General features: G+C 28.6%; 1 protein-coding gene across 1 annotated transcript; it reads right to left on the bottom strand.

Annotated features, from left to right (window-relative positions):
* Positions 1 to 420: 420 nt before the first annotated feature.
* On the bottom strand, positions 421 to 22,913 carry LOC129616418 (homeobox protein 3-like). Its single transcript, XM_055532038.1, has 10 exons — positions 22,562 to 22,913; positions 21,714 to 21,736; positions 10,190 to 10,595; positions 7,195 to 7,288; positions 6,833 to 6,950; positions 6,030 to 6,140; positions 4,883 to 5,243; positions 1,166 to 1,221; positions 657 to 1,053; positions 421 to 560 (listed from the first exon to the last, which is right to left on the bottom strand). Exons 1-10 carry the CDS (start codon positions 22,911 to 22,913, stop codon positions 421 to 423), a joined length of 2,058 nt encoding a protein of 685 aa, XP_055388013.1.

The raw sequence follows: 22,913 nt of genomic DNA, 5'->3' as shown, positions 1-22,913 counted from the left end.
AATAGTTACTTTCGAAAGAATCGATTCGAATCAACTGCGAACGATTTTCCAAATATGATTTGAACCATTTATATTCAATACCCTTTATTCCAAATCCAAACAGTTTATTTAACAGAATGGTATGATTGACCATATCAAAAGCCTTTGAAATCAATAAAAACCAAAGATATTACTTTAGAGTTATCTTTGAAATTCTGAACCTTAGTCAATATATCAATTATTGCCGTTTCAGTGCAAGATTTTTTTGTGAACCCATGTCGTTTCTTCGATAGCAAATTATGTTTGTGTAGGTGGTCTGTTATTTGATCATAGACAACTTTCTTCAAAATCTTAGATATTACTGGAGTAATACAAATAGGCCCATAATTATTATCATTATAATCATTTTTTGCCCCAGATTTAAAAACTTTTTTAATCACATTATTTTAGAACTACACCTTCATTAAGTGACTCATTGATTATCGTTGCCAAAGGTTCTCTTAAGTGTTCAATACAAAATTTAAGCATGTTGGATGTCATATCATGTAAATCAATCGATTTTGTTTTCTTTAACGCGTTAACTATACGAGTTATTAAAAATTTATTTATGGTTTGAAATTTAAATAATTTGTTAGTTTTTGTTTGTTCATAAAATATTTCTTTATTGATTTTACTACTTAATTTTTCTGCCACTGTTGCAAAATGTACGTTAAGTTCATCAATTATATTTACAGCTTCTAGTTCACTTGTGTCTCTTAACAATTCTAGTACACTATAATTTTTCCCTGAGTTATACAAAATTTTATTTATGCAATTCCAAGTTTTCGCCGAATCATTTCTGCTATTTCTAAATAACCATTCATAGTACTTTTCCTTTTTTATTCGCCTTAATTTCGTATAAATGTTTCTATAGTACTTAAAATTTCTTTCTACATTTCTATTTGCTCCGTCACCCTTAAATTTAGAATACCAATAATGTTTTGACTCTACTGCTGATATTAATTCTTTATTAATCCACTCCTTACTAATATAATTATTTATAGACTTTTTCTTACGTTTTCTAGTAACCGTTGCCTTTTCAATTTTTTGTTTAATTTTTAAAATGTAATTTGTAGAAATTTCTTCTCAATTATTGTATGTCATTTATGTGTATTGGCTCTTTTTGTAATAATCGACTCATTTCTACTAAATTAGTATTTGCAACTGTGCTAACCCAATTGTTATTTACAGTATTATCATCAGCTGTTGATTTGATATTATTATTTAGTATTTCAATTATAATCACGTTATGATCGAATAAATCAATGTTTATGTGCGATAAATTAATTTTTTCTTTTAATTTATTAGTAAAAAAGTTTCCTAACCATTGGTGCAGTGGTTTGGAACCGGTCCTCTAACCCAAGGGTCTCGGTTTCAAACCCCGGTCAGGTCACTATAAAAATTATTTTCAATATTATATATACAATATTATATAACTTAATATACAATACTAATAATTAATATACACGTAGCTTTCAAATATTCATAATATTCGATATTAAAAAAAAACAGTAAATAATAATAAACTTAAATATAAGGCTAGTTACCTACCTAGTTAAAACTCTATGACGCATTATTACAATAACCAAAACATTATTGAACAAATTTTCCCTTTATTTATTAAAATAAATAATATTCACTTCCATATGTTGGAAGACATCAATTTGTTTTTTGAAATGGAAATAAAAATTTGAAACTACTTATGCACCTTCTTCTGTGTTCAAATTTTTTTTTGCATATTATATTTTTTTTATAAATTTTTGTAAACTAATATTTTTTTAGTAGTTATTATTAAATATTTTATGATTTTTGGTTTACAAACTGCACTTATTTTAAAACTAAATTCAGAGAACTTTCTTTGTTTACTTTTTATACCAACATGACGTACTTTTCCGAGAAACATTTGACATTTAATATCAATTTCAGTTTGATAATGCTTAGAGACCTACCTGAAGTTTTTGGCTTCACTAGGTTTTTTTAAGGTACATAGTATAGAGCAATGTGAAGAACAATTCGTTGGCAATTTATTCATACTTCTGTAGTTAAGTTTGTAGAGCGTTCGAAAGAGGTAGGTCAATGGTTTGAGTCCAGTTCGAGGAGAAAAATGTTAATTTTTCTGCCTTTAACTCGTTCCCTTGATTATGTCATTTATTTTTCTGCAGTTGTACAAGAAATTTCCATGGAAATAATATTATTAGTGTAATATAGGTACAATATTTATTAATTAAACAGCTATACGTTCTATTAGTAATTCAATAAAATTAAGTGTGCTTTTTTAGATTCGTATGTATAAAATATTTACAAAATACATATTTACATATATGCACGTTTTTGTAATTTTAATTCGTTTCGATATTAATTCGAATATTCCAGTATTTTTTAAAATTTGGTTTGGCTTAAGGTATATCTTGTAATAATTCGGTTAAAAAAGCAACACATAAATTTTTAAAAGCTCTTTATCTTTTTCATTTCCCAACAAATTTCAAAATTATAAAGGCAATACAAAAGTGAAATAGATTATATCAGCTAAATATTTTTTTATTTTATGTTAATCTTAACTTGGGTCTCTACAGGTGGAAAAACGCAATTGACAATGTTATTTTCAATAAACACACTAGAAAAACATTTGACTTCAGAAAACGCTTAGATAACTTTTAAAACTTATTTTTAAATGTCTTTAAAAAAATTAACACTTTATCTTAACGATTCTGTCAAACAAATTAATTTGAACGTGTCCACTAACGTTTAGGAGTGACGTTCAAGCTGTCAATTTGATAGCTCATTTTGTACATTGCTTATTCGTTTTATTTGTTTTGTTTTTTCTATATTCATTATTATTGCAACTCGTCTTCATATGTTTTCTTCTTCTTCTCGTTTTTTCGCTTTGCACGCACGAATCACGTTGTGTTGTCAGAAATTTTACCAATAATACATTTATTGTTTTCTTAAAAAACTGTGCTTAAAAAATTCTAATATTAGTTTATTTGATTGGTTATTTCCGACAACGTTTGCACGCTTTTCTTATACATGTCATATCTATAAGGTAAGCGTGCCCGATTTTTTCGATGCCCGATTTACTTTTATTTTATGTATCCACTGCGTATTGAACGCATTTAGGAAAAGTGGTTTCATACATTTTGAAATACTTACATATCTCATTTGTATCAAAAAAAAATAGCCTCTTTTCGAACATGCCACAAAAATAAAGTTGAGTCAAACCAATAGTTTGTATTGTAGCACTTTTCCCTTCAACAAGTGAACGTACTTCTTTGACAAAAAAAAACTTTCCTGTTAAAATTACTTTCATTCATATACGAAACATTTCTAGTATTGCATGTATTTAGGACGAACGATTTATGCAGTCTTTGAAATAAAGCAAAAATTAATTTTAGGAGGGAGGGCAAGAAGCCTACCTACTGAAAAATTTTTCAAATTCATACTTCAGTGTGGTTTCACATTTTAACGATATATTACTTTTACATGTACATTTTGTAATTTTTAATAAGGTAAGTTGAGTAGTGTTGGCTAACAAAAATGTTGATGAAAGTAATATAATGTGGTACATTCAAACAATTTGAGTTATTATCTCATTTCAATTATTTAATAGATACTTACAGAATTGTTTTAAATAATTTCAATTAGTTTTTAAGTTATCAAAAATAAATATGTATGTACATATTTCCATACAACTCTTTTGTACATAATTATTTTAAAACATATTACATTTAACATATTTAAGTTTAAACATATTACATTTAACATATTTAAGTTTAAACATATTACATTACCAACATGCGAAATTTATTTGGATCCTTCTTTCGTGTTTGTTAGCAGGTAAAGAAAAGTTATTTGTTTACAACATGGCGTTGCCTGCGTATGTATGGCCTATCTTAATTCTAAACTGTTCTAAACGCAAAAGAAGATCGTGCTTTCTCTCTTAGCATGTATTATTTATTTTTTATTTATTTAATTTCAGACAATTTGTATGAAATTGTGTACAAGAAATTAAAATCTAAAAATTAATTTTTACAATTTTGTGTTTTATTTGGTAATGTGTTGTACATCCTTATTGCACTGCATTAACCATTTAATTTTATAGTTGAAATTGCTCTCGGTACCAATAAGTCTGGTGTTATAGCTATGCATGGTGTCTTTTGTTGTGATTGATAACGATAATTTCATCTTTTTGTTTATAATCTTGAACACATATTTGCACTTCTCGAAATAGGTGAGTTAACATATATAGCTCATTTGTTCTTTATACAATTTTTTTGTTCTTAACTTCTGATTCAAATTATATGGTGTTTTTAACGCTTTATTCATAACTACACCCACTTGATCGACATGGAATTTTGTATAATGACTCCAGCTGCATATGTTGTAGCGAATTGTCAACAATGTATGCCCATTATATATCAATTTTGCTGCTTTCGCTTGCACACCGCTGCTCTCTTAATGGCCATAGTTATCGAAATAATGCTTTTTTTAAACTGTTTTATATGCTTGTGCCATTTCAGATTTTCAACTATGTAGATACCAAGATATTTTACATGTTCCACTCCTTGTATTATAATAATCCCCACTGTTATGTTAATGTTATGGTACTTTCTTTTTAGGTTTTTTAAAGACCATGTAACACGTTGTTTGAGTTTTTTTTTGAGTTTGAGCATGCAGAGTCCATTTCCGTTAAGCTAATCGATGTAAGTTTCAAGATCTTTATTCAAAACGTACTCCAATTCATCTAAGACTTTAGCTGTTGCTATTAAGTTTGTGTCGTCTGCATATATTTTGAATTTTGATTGTATGTTACAATTGGAGAGTTTCGTAACATATAATATGTATAAAAGAGGTCTAAGTAGCAAACCTTGAGGTACGCCAGTGTTTATAAGTAGCTCTGTACTTGCCGTTTTATTTATTCGTACGCAGTGTACCCTTTTTAATAGATAACTTCTTAACAAACTATTTGCTGTTCCTCGAATACCCAAATATTCAAGAAAATCTAGTAGTCCGCTGTAATTTACCACATCGAACGCTTTGCTCAGATCAATAAATATTCCCGCAGTATATCCTTCATTCAGAACATCAAAAATGTGATCTAGTGTTACCGTCACAGCAGAATCAGTGCATCTTCTTTCAATATTGGGATCAAATAACAAATCATATTGGTTTGTATCATAGTGAATTATAGATTCTACAAAAGTTTGAATGCGTTTATTCATTGTTATCTGATATATTTCATTAATTGTATTAAGAAGTTCTATTGGTGTAAAATTACCACATTTCGTTTTTGTCCCGCCTTTGTAAATTTGTACAATTACAATCTTTTTTAAGCATTCTGAGTAAATTCCATTAGTAAGACATTTTTTTTTTTTGTTCCTTCTTCACTCCTATAAGGAGCATAGGGCTAGTTCATGATATCTATCATGTCCTAGTTTCTATAGTCATAGAGAGTTAGCTAGGTAGGTGACTAGCCTACCGTAGTTTTTATTTATATTTAATATTTCCGTTTATTAATATTTTACTGCTTATTTTTCTTAGTCTTTTTAGTATCGCATATTATGAATATTTGAAAATTACTTGTATAAATTTATTAATATTGCATATTAAGTTATATAATATTGAATATAATTTTTATAGTGACCTGACCGGGGTTTGAACCCGATACCCTTCGGTTAAAGGGCCGGTGCCATAACCACTGCAGCAATGGTCAGATAAGTAAGACATGAATTTACCATATTACATAAAGGCCTCTTAATAACATTTATTAGTTGTTGAATATAGTTAACTGTTATTCCATCACCCCCGGAGCAGTATTTTTAATGAGATTCAGAGAAATTTCGACAATTTAATTCTCTGTAACTGGCATCAAAATTACTGATTTTTGGTTTATTCTATTACGTACAGTATTTTGCACAAAATTAGGACTATTTTCTTTTACAATCCGTTATCCAATTTTATTAAAGTATTTATTTAGAATGTTTGCAGTTTCTAATCATTGGTTGTGATATTACCGCTTGGATTATTGAGACAGATACATTATTCTTCTTCATCTTCTGTATTTTATTGTGCGATTCATCATTTTCCGCATTTTGCGATGCGATTGTTAATATGACTTCTCTTTGCTTGAATAATCAGTTTTTTTAATTTCTTGTTCATTTTTAAATACTAATTTTTTTTTTTTAACTGAGCTGTTAGGATCCTTTTTATGTGCCTCATATAAATAACGACTTTATTGTATGAGTCGTAGTATTATTTTCTTTAGCCTTTTGTATAATAAGAATTAAGTCAACAATTAAGTCAGATAACTCATAATTGACTATTTCATGCATCTTATCATAATCTAGTCTAGTATGTGAGCACTTAGCGTAAAGTTTTATCCCATGTTTTATCAACTTTACACTCACAAAGGTAGTTGTATGATCAGATATGTCGTTATCTTAAATTTTGTATGTGATTTTGTGCTGGCCCACATATATTTGATACAATTTGATCGATTAATATTTTAGTAGGTTTCATTTATGAAATTTTATTCACAGATATTTATCATGTCTTTATATTTGATTACTGTATTTGTCTTTTCCAAAATATTTATATTGACATCAGCAAAAAAGATACATTGTTTATTTATCTATTCGGTCTATTTTCGTTTCTAAGTAGTCGTAAATAGTGCGCAATTTTCAGAAGGTGCTTTGTAGGAGGTTTTAACTTTTGGCTGTGCATTTATAATATCAGCGACAGAATTCAAAATTATATTTTTCAGTTTTTTCAATTTCATTGTAGTGTAATTTGTTATTCACAAAAATTACTGTATCACCACCCTCTTTTCATTTCTGCAATTATAAATAGCTTCATAGTTTTGTATACGACGTATTTCAATTTCATTATCAAATACCCACACTTCCATTAGAATAGCAATATCCACATTTTCATAGCTGTGTTAACGTTTCCAGTTCCAGAATTTTGTGTTTAATATTGTATATGTATAAAATATTTAATTTAGCTATTTGATTCAAATTATTATGTTCAGTCATCATACCTATCATATAATTATGCCAATTTACTAGAACTTTCTGAAGGTGTTCTCTGTATTTGTTATCGATATGGTGTCTTTATATTTTTAGATCTGTTATAACTCTTTTCTGCTTAACTTCTATAGTTTTATAATGTCTATAGTACATTTTACGAAGTTGTTGCGTATTCGTGGGTAACCCATCTTGATCGATAAGCACTTTAATGCTAGTTTGTGTTATACCATCATAACAGATATTAGCTTGATCATCGAAATACAGAATGTTCGCACATTGTTGTATATTAATTTATTTTATTTTACATACTTAGCTCAAACATATTACAATATAATATGCAAATCGATTTACATATTTAGACTTACTTTAGATTTACATATTTAGACTTTAACACTAAAAGCAACACAAAATATTACAGATACTAAAATTACAATGTTTTATTGTTAATTAAGTTAGAATCGCCTAGAAAAAGGATGAATAAGGGATGAATGATTCTTTTATTGTTACACATGTTCAACATTCTACTGACAGGATCGTTTTTACCATAATTAGTTCTATGAAACGGAACTATAAAAAAACAGGAGAACGAGACCTAACATTACAATTGATGACGATCTTATTAAAAATATCGGGAGAGATCAAATCAGATTCCATAAGTTGAAAAATGAATATCACGTCGGCGACATCATGTCTTTTACTTAAAGTGGGTAATTCAATCAATTTGAGCCTGTCCTCATAAGGAGGAAGAAAAATAGGATCCTCCCAAGGAAGGTGACGAAGCGCAAATCGGAAAAAATTCTTCTGAACCGACTCAATCCTATTAATATGAATATTGTTAAAAGGCGTTTAAACTTGTGAGGTATATATAAGATGGGGATGAACCAGAGACAAATATAGGGACTTCAAAATATAGGGGTCATTAAACTCCCTAGACCAGGATTTAATAAATCCCAACATAGAGCTTACTTTGCCAGTCACATAGTTATAGTGGTTGGCGAATGATAGCTTATTATCAAAGCAAACCCCTAAGTCCATAATTGAATCACCCCTACTAATAGCTTGAACATTTAACGTATAATTTGATATTTTTGGCTGTCTCTGCCTGGAATAACACATTAGCGCGCACTTACTAACATTGATTTTCAAGTTGTTACTAGTGCACTACCCGCAAAGGTTATCCAGATCACTTTGCAGAGAAACTGCGTCATTTACAGAACGAATCCTCTTGAAAATTTTCATATCATCAGCATAAATTAACACTTCATCGCAATTCAAAACGGACGCTACGTCTTTAGCGGGTCTCTACGTCAGGTGACTGCCCTGGGAAACTACAGAACTAGCCACAAGCGGGGACGACACCGAAGAACGAAAAAGGACCTTGTATTTTCTTCCAAAAAGATAAGAGCCAACCCAATTTACAAAATTGTTGGGAAAACCATATAACCTCAATTTCAAAAGAATTACGTCGTGGGGTAAAACGTCAAAGTTTTTGCTGAAATCAGCGTAAATCACATCCGTTTGACATCCATCATTCATATTATTTAAAAAAAAACAGAAGTAGCTTCCACCAGATTTGTCCCCGTTGATTTCGTTTTCAGAAAACCGTGTTGGCAACTACTAATAAATGAAATGCAGTGGGTGTTAATGTCACCATATATCATTAGTTCGAAAACTTTTGGAATGGTCGAAAGTTTAGCAATAGGACGATAATTTACCACACCACTTTTATTGCCCTTCTTATGTATCGGTTTAATGAAGGAGGGGAATATTCCTGAGGACTAAGACCTATTGAAAACAAAAGATTACGGAGCCGCTGAAGAAAAACAGCACTTGCTCAAAATAATTTCAGGAATACCATCAGGCCCGAGAAAAGGGCTAGAACATAAGTTTTGTAAATGTTATTCAACTGTAGTCGAATTTGTGGCAAAATTAGAATAAGTGGTTTTTGAAACGTTATTTATATGTCGAAAATCATCCAAATTCACTGCAAATGAAGTAGAAAAGTACGATTCGGCGAAAATGTGGGGAAAAAGTTCAGAAATCACCTTAGAATTATTAATTACTTGAGGAGCCGTTCAACTTCTATCAAGATAGCTATTACACTTCCTTTTATGATTAATAATTTCCAAAAACTTCTAGGATTATGTATAATGTCGTCTGAGATTCTTAAAATGTACATATCATAATGTTCTTCGTCATATGTTGTCCACGTAATTTTGGGAAGGTTTAAGTCTCCAAAACAGAAAACCTCGTCGTGTGAACTAATAGGATTGTATATGCTATCAACCATGCAACAAAATTTAAAATATACGCCAGAATTAGAGTTTGGTGATATATAACAATTTACTAACACAACTTTCTTAGAAGTTAATTCAATTACAATCGCAATCATCTCCATATTGTCACAATCGCAAATGTCGAAAATACTAGCGAACAATGAGTTTTTAACTGCAACAAGTCCCCCACCTCCCTTTGGAGCATATTCCTAAGAAACATTCCCATAACGGTCCCTTCTAAATACTGAAAAAGCTGGGCCAAATAGTTTTAAGTTATTTACAGAAGGACTTGATCATGCTTCAGTCAGAGCAAAAGCATCGCACTCCATTATGGAAGAATTCAGTAACACAGCCCCAGTTTTAGTCCTAAGGCCTCGAACATTTTCATAATAAATTGAAATATTATCTAAAGTTACTAAAGTTAAGAAAAGATTTTACATGTTTTCGGACATTTTGAGCAGGAATTAAGGGACGAAAAAACCCATAGTGTGATTCCTTCATCCGCTACAAGTACTCAACCCACTTAGTCCTCATGTGATCACGAAAAGTCTCAAGATCCCTGTCAACCTCCTTGAATGATATATTCATCGTCTCATGATACTTTTTAAAAATATCCATAAGCTGTGAGTAACCCGTAGGAAGACCTTCACCCTCTATAAAAACTTTTAGGCTAAGTCACGTCTTGCCATCGTGGTGAACATTGTCAGCCAGTTTGTTGTTTTGTTTATTTGGATTTTGATCAAAATTCTCTAAATCTCCTTGTGGTTTAATGTTTCTCCTTTGACGCAGTTAGTATATTTGTAATCAATTTTATCATTATTAATAGTATCGTTTTATAATTAATATTGTTTTTATTATTGTTATAATTACCAGTATTAATATTATTGTTGCTGTCGTTATTGTAAATGATATCGCTATTCTTATTACTGTTGTTGTTATTTGGTGCTAATGCATAACTAGCATCATTACTGTTTGAAGAAGAACGTTTGCGCATTTTGAAAATGTTATTGAAGTATTTATTTAAGGTCTTCACCTTTAACTGTCCTTTGATCTCTTCGTTTGGGTATTTCGAAATTTCCGTTGCGCAACTCACTGCGGTGTTGGTATTAATATCGGTATTGAGATCTTTTGAACTTTTCTTAATATCATCAGTTATTTCATTATTGCTAGTATAGTTTTTTTTATTAATATTTATGACGTTTGTAATATTAGTCTTTTCGTATATGTTAATGTCCTTATCATTTCCGTTTTTATTATTTTTAATGCTGTCAGAGTTCTGTAGTTTTTATTGATACTCTATTTTTTGCTTTTTTACCATTATTTTCTTTAAAAGGACCGGCCACTCTCTGCTAAATGTGTCATGATTACCATCAAAACCTAATTTAAGTTATTCGTTTACTTTGACACAGTTAATGCACTTATTAATTTTTTCTTTTTTATATTTTCCATTTTTGTGATTGTGATGGCAATTCAAACAAGTTTCTTGATTTTAAACTCAGCAGCTTTATGGCTGAAATCCTTGAATTCTAAACAGCGAAGTAATCTTATTATACCAAACATTTTACATGTTTTCCATCCAATTGATACTTTTTCGTTCGCTACTACTTTAGGAAATGATTCTTTATCAATCTCTATTATAGCATTAAATTTCTGATTTTCCAGTTTTTTTACTCCAAAGTTTTTTTTCAGATTTTCAGCGTGCTAAATTCTAAATGTTGGTTTTGGCTTTTCAACTAATTTATAAACTCTTTCTCTGTATATTTTACGCTCATATGCACCACCGCTTCAATATTTGGTTTTATATCTGTTGGAATTTTCATGACATATTAATCTTCTAACTTGGTTTCAATAGCAGATTTGATTTTTTTGATCAGCGTCGAAATCTGAGTTGATTTAGATATGTCTGTACGTCCGTCCGTCGTCTGTTCGTCCATCCCAATGATAACTCAGAGTCTAATTGAGATAAGTTCATCAAATTTTCACAAATGATTCATTATTGTAAATGCCAAAACCCTATTTAAATTGGATTTGATCGGAGTAATGGTTCGAGTAGCTGCCATACAACTTCAAAATTTATTTGACTATATTTTAGAAACTATAAAATCTTTGGTACCGAAATTTAGCATAAGTAAATATATTAGTAGGACCAATGCGTTGCATGAGACTTGTTGAAATTGCTGTGCTTTTTCTGGTAGCTGCCATACAACTTCAAAATCTATCTGGTTATATCTCAGAAACTATAAAAGCTGTGGTATTGAAATTTCACACAAGCGAATAAATGAAGCGAATTTCACAGAAGAGCCAATGTGGTTGACGAGAGTTGTGAAAATTGCTTGTATCCTGCTGGTAGCTGCCATACAACTTCAAAAGTTATTTGGCTGTATCTCAGAAACTATTAAAGCTCTGGTATTGAAGTTTTACACAGGCGAATATACTAGTGGGGCCAATGTGTTTAATAAGAGTTCTTGAAATTGGTTGGCTCTTTCTGGTTGGTGCCATAAAACTTGTGACTTCAAAAATGCAGTAAAAACGTATTTGCTACAATGTATCATATTCAAAAATGTATTATAAAAGCTCTTGACGTTGTATCATATTCAAAAATGTAAAATAAATGTAGTGGATACGTAAAATAAAAGCAGAGAGAGTAGCGAAAAAATTTAGGCTGCATTTTATATACATGTCATAAATATGTTACCAGTGTTAAATAATAAATAAACAAAAGCTAATTTTTGACAGAAAATTGTAAGCCGTCCAGTTTTTTTCTAAAATTTAGTATAATGAGCTATTTTTTTTTAAACTTTGGTAACGTTCATTATGTAAAAGCAAAAGTAATATTTTTGTGTGTGACATTACATTTTTATATTCTAATTGAAAGTTTTCAACAACTTTTGTTACATTTGGATTTGTTCTTTGAAAATGGAAGAAGCAGGGTAAACCCTTGCGATTATAAAAGCTTATTGGATCTTTTATAGGTTTGCTAATTCGTATATGCATACCATCAATGCATCCTATGGTGTTTGGCAAAGGACGGCAGCGACTATTTTCAAACCCTTCAATTATTTGTCTTTGTGCTCATTCGAAAATGACTGAAAAATACGTCATCAGGATATTTTTGAATAATTTGGTCGAAATTTATTATTTTTGGAATTTTCCTTGTTAGTTTGTTTGGTTTTACAATATTACAAAGGAGAGCACATCTCTTTTTTCTTCTTTTGTTTAAAATTTTTTTAATTTCTATTAAATTGCTGTTTTGATTAAAGCTATTGCAATCCAATAAATTTAAAAAATTCATTATTCATTTATTTTTAATTTTACTCTGAAAAGATTAATTTTATAATATTATTGTTTTTAGAAAACTGTTTTTGAAAATTACTAAACGTCAAAAAGTTTATAGATCGTCAAATTCATGTTCAAAAAGGTAGTAAAAGCTTTCGTATTTTTAATACAACGCAGTGGTATTAAAAGCTTTGCGGCGGTAGTAAAACTGTATTAAAACTGTTTTAAAACTTTTTGTACTGCATTTTTGAAGTCACAGAACTTCAAAAGTATTTTGGACATACCTTAGAAAATATTGAAAACGCAGTATTGAAATTTGGTATAAATTAATATGGCAATTTAAAGTCATAGTCCGTCCCATAGTCAACTATGGCATATTTATTTTGACGTAGGATAACAAATTCGTACGGGTATCACAGAGTTGACATGGTGAACTCAATTTTTTCTCGTTAGTATCTAAAAGCAGACTAAAATATGGATGAGAAAAATTTTTGATTTTTTCTTTCTTCCTACCTTTCTTTTTTTTTCGGTTCAATCGAATTTAAATGAAAAGGTTTTTAAAAAATGTGTTCATTATCTTGAGATTTTATGAAATATTAAACTCTTTCTTACTTAAAAAAGGAAAAAATAATAAGAAATATGACATGATTAATGAAATTAAAAAAAAAACAGGAACGAAGGCAATAAATCGGAATGTCTTGTAAAAAAATTGAGTATTGGGACTTCTTCGATCAACAAATTAGAAATACTAAAGGAAGGAGCATCTTGAAAAAACAATGAAACCAAATTTTTTCTAGTTGTCTCTTTCTTTTCTCATAGTGAAAGTCTTAACAGGAGGGTATTTATTTTATTTTCCTGTCGGGCCTCTACTATAAAGTATGTGTAATTTAAGAATAAGCTGAAAATTTTTTTTAAAGTAAAAACTAAAAAATATTTCACAATATTTTTTTTCATTTTAGATATCTGTAAAAAAACCAAATTTAAACAAAACTCATTATTTGTTTTTCTCTTTAAATTATAATTGTATTTTAATTAAAAAACCAAAAGTCTTGTTCAGCTTAACAGTTACAACTGTACAGCTGTTCTTTATTTTTCGTATATTTATAATTTCTTCTTTGATACTTATTCAAAACCTATATCTAGATTAGTAATTACAAATGCTTCTTGTTACTTTTCTTTTCTTCGATATTTTAGGTCAATAAAGTAATATTGTTATGACCATTTATTTTTGGGTTATTCTATTTGATATTTTTATGTCATAGCATTTTGGATTATTGAAATGCTGTTTCATTGGATATTTTTGGATTGATAATTTTTTACTTTATTTTTAGATATTTAAATTTGTATAATGTAATTGAAACTTCAAGTATATTTTTGAAGTGATTTAGTTTCATACGAAAAGTACAAGAAAAGGTTATTTTATTATGGGAATATTTTTAGAGATAATAATAATGATATTTAAATAATATGAGATGAATTTCTTCTTTCTTTTGAGGAATAATTTTATTTTAATTTGAATTAGAAAAGAAAATTGATTTGTAAACGTTAATATTTATTTTGTTTTTCTAATATTTAATATTGTTTAAAATTAGATATTAAATTTAATGTTTTGTTGCTTAATTAAAACCTTATTCATGTATTATATTATTTATGTTTGTAAATCATTTGTAAGAAATTTGTAATTTTAATGTAGTATAAATTTGAATTTTTTTTTACAAAGTAAATAAAATTTGATTAATACTAAAGAAAATTTGTTTATATTAAAAAAAAACTTAAAATTTACTTATACCTATGTGATTAATTAAAAATCATTGGCCAATGAGAATCCTTATAATAATAATGAGTAATAGGTAATGAATGATAGCATAGCTACCACTATTACAAACTTAGTTAGGTCACAAATTATAGTTACGTATTGGTTTTCTTTTCCAGACATAGGAAAAGGTCCTGTAGTATCGATTATAACTATAGAATTATGTGCCTTAATTATTTCAATTTTTAAAATTTTAATATTTTATTGCCGAAATCGATTAAATTCATCGATTCATCGATTTTTATGAATGAAAGCAAACTATCATTACCATCTGTTTAACTGAGATCAATAATCAAATCCTTTGTGATGATTTCTATTGTTTGAAACATTAACTCTAAAGTTAAATTCCCCTTATTTCCATTCGTGGCTACTTCTATTACTTTAAGATATTTTTTCCGTTTAAATGTATTGATGCTTTCATTACTTCCTTTTGCGTATTTTATTTTAGGCTTTTTCCAATCTTCATTATATTCAGACATACAAATTGCTTCAGAGATTGTCATGCATAGATTTTAGGTTATAGATATTTATCGGCGATAATTGGTCTGCTACTACATTATTTTTTCCTTCAATATATTTTCTAGGGTAAAATTGTATTCGTCCAGATCTAATCTCATTCTTGTAAATTTTGAAGGAGGATTTTGTAATAAAAACATACATATATGGTAATGGTTTATGATCGCTTTTTATTGTAAAATGTGTTCCATAAATGTATGGACGGTAATATATTATTGCAAAGTGTATTGCGGCCAATTCTTTTGCTATAGTTGATTAGTTACTTTCTCCTTTTGTGAAGGATCTTGACGCAAATGAAATGGGTAATAGCTAAAAATAAACCGTTGTGCTCTTGACATCTTGTTTTAATTTTTCAAATGTATTTTGAACTTCTTCGGTCTATTGGAAATCTATTCTTTTTCTTGTTAAGTTATTTAATGGCTTGACCAGTTCTGCAAAATGTGGTATAAATTTTCGATGTTAATTCATAAAGGCTATTAAATTTTAAGTTGAATTTTTATCATATGGTACTTGATAGCTTTTTATTACTTTATATTTGGAATCGTCAAACTAGATTCCCTGATCTGTGTATTTATGTCGTAAATACGTTACTTCTTTTCTAAGAAATTGACATTTATTTTAATTTTAGATTATATTTTCTACATGTTGCGAATAGTGATTCAAGATTTTTTAAATTGTGTTTTTCAGAACATCCTACCACTATAATATCATCTATGTAGATGAAGCATTATAAAAGAGTTGCCAGTGAAGATATTATTCTTGAAAATGAATTTAATGAAACATTAAGACCAAATGGAAGTGCTTTCCAACGATATGAGCCTGAATTTGTGCTAAATGAAGTAATATCTCTAGATTCTTCATCTAATGGGATTTAGGTAAATTCCTCTAATGTGGTAATGGAAATTTATCAGCGATTGATTTTTATTAACTTGCCTATAGTCTATACAAAGACGCCATTTCATTAGATTTCCTTTCGTAAGTTCTAAAATAATTGGCGTATTAAAATTTGATTGGCTTAGCTCAATTAGTTCGTTTTTTACTAAATTTTCTATTTGTTTATTGCTTTCCTCTTTTTGTGTAAAGAGTAATTTTTAATTTTTTATTATATATTTATTTAATTATTCTTAACTTTTGTTTATGAAAATTATTAACAGTCATTTTGTCATTTTCCATTTGAAAAATATCACTATATTCTCCGCATAATGATCTTAATTTCAAATAATAATTTTGTTGTTCGAAATTATATTACAAGTTTTTTAATGCGTTCCTGATTCAATTTGTTTTTCTGAGTCTTTATTATATACATATATTAAAATCAGATAGTTTTAGGTTTCAAATTAATATTTACTATCCGTACTATGTGGTTTTTAAACGAAACAGATATTTTTTGATCTAAAATCACACATTCTTCATTAATTTTCGGCTACACAGTAAAAACGCAGCTTGAATTTCGAGTTATTTCCAGTCAAGTATTCAAGTTGTAATATAAACGAAGTAGGGAAATAAAGCACTTCTAAAGTTGAAAGATAAAGAAAAAGTGAGTATGCATACTAATATACATATGTATACTTTGCGAAAAATATTACCGATACTTTTGTATGTATGTTCATAAAGAGCTACGTTTCAGCTTTTCATTATATATTAATCTTTTAAAATCGGTTAATAAAATCATAAAAATCATATGAAAATAAAATTAATAAATTTCGAAATAACATCTTTTTGAAAACTTTACGTAGCAGTTTAAATCAAAACATAAAAGACAAAAAAGAGTTCCATTAAAAAATTTTGGGAGTTTCAAAAGTTTTTTAATGGAATTTGAAAAAAAAAGGTAAAATGTATCTAAATTTAGCACGTCGGGCCAATTTAAAAGTGTGTAAATCGTAGCCTTACACCCTTTAGCCTTTAAAGAATTTTATTTAAAGATCCTATACTTCTTGAAACAGAAAACTCAACAAAGCAATAGCCACAAGTAGAAAAGTTTAATACTTAACTTTTTTCTTCAACATCATTTCTTTAAAGGAAAAAATGTTTTTTAAAAAAATAAAAAAAAAAATTATATTTTAACACAAAGGTACTAACAAAGTGGTACATTTAGTGTACCGTGACAAGTCAAATTTTTTCATGGTGCAAGAGTTCAACAAAAATGTTCAAGTACCGTGAAAATAATATATTTGGTAGCACTGTATGGCTTTATTCTGTTCATCAACGGGTCTCAGTATGGTTTCTTGAAAAATAAATCAACCATGACAAACTGGTGGACACTACTACAATCTTTTCAAACAAAATGGATGATCATTATTTAGTTATGCCTTGTCCGTTCTCATCTTGAATAATATTCTTCTTTAAGGTTGTAAATTGTTTGAGCTAAGCATAAATAAATAAATAAATAAATAAATAAAGTAATATTAAATTAAATGAACAATAGGAACAAAGTCCTTACATAATATATACCAACATTTTATAATGATTTTGTTGTTAATTCGGCCATAAATTTATGTCAATATTTAAACGATAAAATGTCCAGATCTACACGAATGTCAATTATTTTGTTTTTGTTTTTTTCTAAAAATTTTATTATGACAATTTCGACGGACACATATTAAATGAGTGTGCTTTTTTTCGACAATTCTTTTCCTCTTTAAAAAGATATAAAGCAAAATAATAATTATAAATTTTGATAGAATATGTGCACAGTTTTTTTTAAACAATGTTTCCATAGAAACTTTGCAAAAATTAAAATTTGGAATGTATGTACGTTATGTATATACGAGTACATAAGTACATATTTAACAAGTTTACATTTTTGCTCATATACATACATACATAGAAATAATTAACCAATTTTCTGGAAATTTCATAATTAAAACAATGAATCAGTTTCGGTTATTAAAGAATCATTTTTTCGTGAATATTAGGGCTTAGAAACAGAATTTACACCAAAGGTTGTTTTTATTGTGTGTCAGCAACTGATGGATTTTCTTGAAATTTAAAATTTGAGCTCTAGTAATTAACGAAATTAACTTGGGGAAACTTGTAATATAATTAACTTAGAACCAAATTTTTCTATATATATTAAATCACGCTTACTTTCTATCATTTATAGAACATAAAATAAACGTTTAAAGGAAATTTTTGGAATTCTATATCCAAACACTTTAACAAATCGGTCAGTTACGTGTTGTTCGCATTTGATGTTTTTCTTGCATTATTAAAAAACACCATTTTCAGTTTTAAATTTCTGCCGTTTCGATATTATAATACGTTTTTGTAATTTCTTTTAATACTAATAATTTTGTGACCTTTATTGTATTTTCAATTTTACATACATATATAAAAAGGTCGTTTTACGAGTTGATTCACAGTTTTTATAAGTATTTTAGTTATTTTCCTTAATACATAACAGTATCAATTAAAAATTTTAAATTTGAGCATTATTTATATTATATGGACCATGCTTTCAAAATAAGCTTCACATTAAATATCGATCAATTACCAACAAATTCATTGAAAATAGTATTCAGTTCCATCAGTAAATGGAGTTTCAAAGCGTCATTGTAGAAATTAGTAGTTTTTGAACAACAAAGTTGATGATTGTTTAATTCATCTGAAATTGTTGTTACCCAAGCGACTGAGAAGTGCAATGGAACAAATTTTTTTTGGCAAGTTTGTTCTTAAATAAGGGACATGTCTTTTTTTTGGTGCCCTTAAATTATTTAGTACATAAACAAAATGTTTTTGTTTATTTATCTGAAAAAAAAAAATTGAAAGAATAGAATAGTCAATTACAGCTCTATGGAAAATTCCGAATGAGTTGAATAAATAGATATACATATGTATGTATGTATAAAGAATAAGAGTAAATAAAGTTGGGTCAAACCAATGGTTTGTATTGTAGCACTTTTCCCTTAAACAAGTGAAAATACTGCTTTTAAAAACAGTCTATGTATATCCACCACACTATTGAAATTATTTTCATTTATAAACGAAACTATTTCTAGGATTGCATATATTTAGGATGAACCATTTATGCAGTCTTTGAAATAAAGCAAAATTTAATATAAACAGGGGTAAACATAATGCTCGATTTTAAGGGTTAATTGTGTGAGTAAGGAAAAATAATTATATTTTTTAATTTCATGGAATTTACTGTTAACTTTTTGCGTTTATAGAAATTTGAAAAAACTTGCGGTTTCAGAAATATAAGGTGTCAAAAATGCATATTTCACAAATTTCAAGAGGCTATAACTTGAGAGGGGGTGGAGATGAAAAAAAATTTTCTTCTAACGAAATGAACTACTTATTAATGTCTAAAAGCTCCTAAAATTTCAAGCTTCTACAGGCTGGGGTCTAGAAGAAAAACGACATGAAAAATTTTGGAAAAAAAGGACTTTAGATAACGGTAAATTTGAACGGCCATTTTGTTTTTCTAAAGTTTAACTATAGTATACCGCGGTAGGGGAAGCAAGTCACTGCCCTTCTGCGTTTGCAAAATTTCAAAAATGCTTATGGTTTCATTGCAACAAATAGTTAAAATAGGCCATTTTTAGTGCTTTGGGGGGGTATAACTTCTAGAGGGGAGGAGATAGGTAAAAATTTTGTTCTACGAAAATAAGTTTCTAGTGAAGATCTATGTACGTATTAAATTTCAGCTTTCTATCTTTAAGAATGTAGAAGTTTTGTAAACAGACACACGGACAGACGGACGGACGGACGGACGGACAGAGTGAAACTAATAAGCACTTTTTTTCAAAAAATTTTTGGAAAAGTGCTAAAAATTCTTTATAGCATGACTTAATTACATTCTATTCTTTTTATTCACCATTTATACCAGGTGGAGTAAAAAATATACGTTAAAAATATACCAACATTTTTACATTAACCTACGAAATTTTGTTAAAAATTTTTACTGAGAATTGAAGCGAAATACATATGTATGTATCTCTTATATATTTAATAAATTTAAAACCAAATCTACAAAAGAAAAACATATACATATATAAGTAATAAATTAAAATTTCACATAATTGATATTTCACTTTTTTTGCCACACCTTTAAGTGTATTTTTATTTTTTTTTTTGACAAGATTTATTTTAGATTTTACAGTAAGTTTTTTTTTGAATATTAATGAAAATATGTGCTTAATTGACGACTAAGCCTATATTCCAGTAATATAAATAATAAAGTTGGGTCGAACCAATGGTTTGTATCGTAGCCTTTTTCCCTTCAACTAGTGAAAATACTGCTTTTAAAAACAGTCTGTGTATACCTACTACCAGTAATAAAATTAGGGTTTCAGGGGATATAACTTTTAAAAGGAGAGGAGATAGTTAAAACTTTTGTTACGCGGAAATAAGTTTCTTTATCTATTATCTAAATATCTATTCTATTTTCTTTATCTATTATTGAAATATCTATTATGGCAGTGCGAGAGATTAATAAGCACTTTTTTCCATTTTTTTTTTTTAGAAAAGTGCTTAAAAATACAGGCAAGTGTTATTTATGTAAGTTAACAATAGTATGGTACGTAAGAAATGGGGTATTACAAGCGCAACATCAGAAGTGCCAACAAATGAATTCTGCATTGAAATTTTTTACAGAAATTTTCTCATAAGGGTTTGATTCTACATTAAATTTCAAAATATTGCGTAATATTTGAAAAGAATAATTAGAAACTTTCATTTTTTAGTTTAAATTTTAATTGTAGTTTGATTGTTTTGTTTTTTTTTACTATCCATTTTAATTTAAAATTTTCAACGTAATATGAAGTTTTACAATTTAGAACGTTTATTACTTTGTCTCAACAGGAAACGCAAAGTATCAAACTAAATCAATTAATTAGTATACAAAGAATAAAATTGTGACTTCAGTTTTAACTTATAGCACAACTAAGTAGTATAATAAACGTTTTGGCTTTTAAAGGTTAAAAGGATTTATCTTATAAACTGGTGAGCGCTGCAAAGCGTGGTTAAGGAAATCGGCTACAATATATCCCATATTCCCGAGTTTTAGCATGTCCAATAATTTGATTAATCCGTGACATGGCCGCAATAAACTCACATATAAAATTTTAAAGACCGATAGACTGACATCTCTTAAAAAATTTCTATGGAGAAGTCCTTCGTTCTACTAGGACTTAGAGTCTTTGACGGCGTAATATGCGACGGCACTCTAAAAGAAATGAAAGCAATTATTGACACGAAAAATTAGCCCCAAATATTAACATTCTCCAATAATGGCTCTAAGTATTAAGTTAATAATTTGGATATCAAAGACGATCACTCAAATGCAGAAACACATAAACAATTTACAAAATTTTAGACCGCTGTGTAGAGTTGAGTAATCAACTATGGAGAGACCTGTTGAAGTTAAAATTAAAACAATTACATTTATATCCCTTTTCCGTTTATATGAGAAGTTAGCAACCAAATAAAAATATTGCTAAATGGCGGAATTATTAGGCTATCAAAAAACCAAATCAGTTCATCTATTTGAATATTTGGAAAATGCACGCTTCTGGTATCAAGTAACACAACTATAGATTTAACATGAGGGTTTTACCAAATAAAAATGAGACCAGAAAACATTAAGAATACAGTTTTTCCCACAATTAAAGCTCGAACTTATACGACTCTTGTTCGGGCTAAAAACGCTTAGCTATAAGGTTCAATAAGCTTATGAGAAAAATCACTTAAGTTTATTTCGATGATCTAATCATCTTTCGAAGGCAAAGTGAGAACGAACACGTAAGAAATGTGAAGAAGATTTTGAGAAAGCTGTTAATCAATTACGGCTAAATCTCTAGAGCTTGCATCTTAATGACGTAAAACAATTACAGAAACTAATCACTAATGATATGGTTAAAATAATCACAGATATCAGGATAAACGAGCAAAAAACAGTATTTAACGACCATTTTGTCTTTTTAAGGTTCACCAATGCTGTGACGCGGTAGAAAACGGCAGTCGCTCCTTTTTTGCGTTTGAGGGGTTATAATTTTTAGAGGGGAGGAGATAGTTAAAAATTTTTTTTACAAAAAAAAGTTCCTAGTAAAGATCTATCCATATGTGAAATTTTAGCTTACTTTTTCTTTATTAAAAAGATGTTTTTCTCTAATTTTTTTTTTGGGTTAAAAAAATTGATACTTTTACATTAAATTTCATTAATTTAACTTTTAAATATTACGTGTAAAATTTAATTTAAAAAACCACGTTGCGTACCAGATTTCCTGGCGGTCATATATTTGTTATCTCACAAATTCTTTTGAAACATCTAAAAAAATACTAGACACTATGCGTATGTGTTACCAAAAATGTTCGAAACGAAATCAAAAAAGCGAAATGAAATATAAAATTGTCGAAGCAAAGCTACCGCCCCGGGCTTTTAAAAAAATACACTTAGAGCAGGGATGGCAAATAGGGTTTGATCAAAGTGCCAAAATTTGGGGAAATTTATTGTCACACTTTTTCCCGTGCCAGCACAGTACCAAGTACAGGTATGGTTAGGTAAATACAATATTATGACAAGTTGTAATAATATTTATTTATACATATTATAGTTCAAGGTATAAAAATTAATAAATACAGATAGAAAAAATATTAATTTAATTTTTTATCAGAAACTTTTTGTTTCATATTACTTGCAAGAGTTTTTATGTCGGGCTGGTACATTGTTGACTGCAGAGTAATACATGCTGCCGAATCTTCCTCTGTTAATCTGTTTCTAGTCTTTGAATGTACATGATTCAAAACGGAAAAAAGACTTTCGCAAGAGTAAGTGGAAGAGAAAATCGTTAACAACGAGATTGCTAATTTTTTGACAGAATAAAAGGTATCTGGCATACTATTCCAAGCTTCTAAAATTTTACTTTCCATGAAACATTCTGATTCCACATTTTGGGATCGATGGCTTTCTAAATCTTCAACAAGCTTCCGCATATTCACAAATTTATTTACCCAAATTGGATTGGATTGCAGATCAATAATTTGCAT

The sequence above is a fragment of the Condylostylus longicornis genome, unplaced genomic scaffold (assembly GCF_029603195.1).
Source record: "Condylostylus longicornis isolate FDR11 unplaced genomic scaffold, ASM2960319v2 ptg000199l, whole genome shotgun sequence".
In the NCBI taxonomy this organism is placed as follows: domain Eukaryota; kingdom Metazoa; phylum Arthropoda; class Insecta; order Diptera; family Dolichopodidae; genus Condylostylus; species Condylostylus longicornis.
Note: the sequence above shows the minus strand (reverse complement) of the source record. Positions and strands in the feature narration are given on the sequence as shown.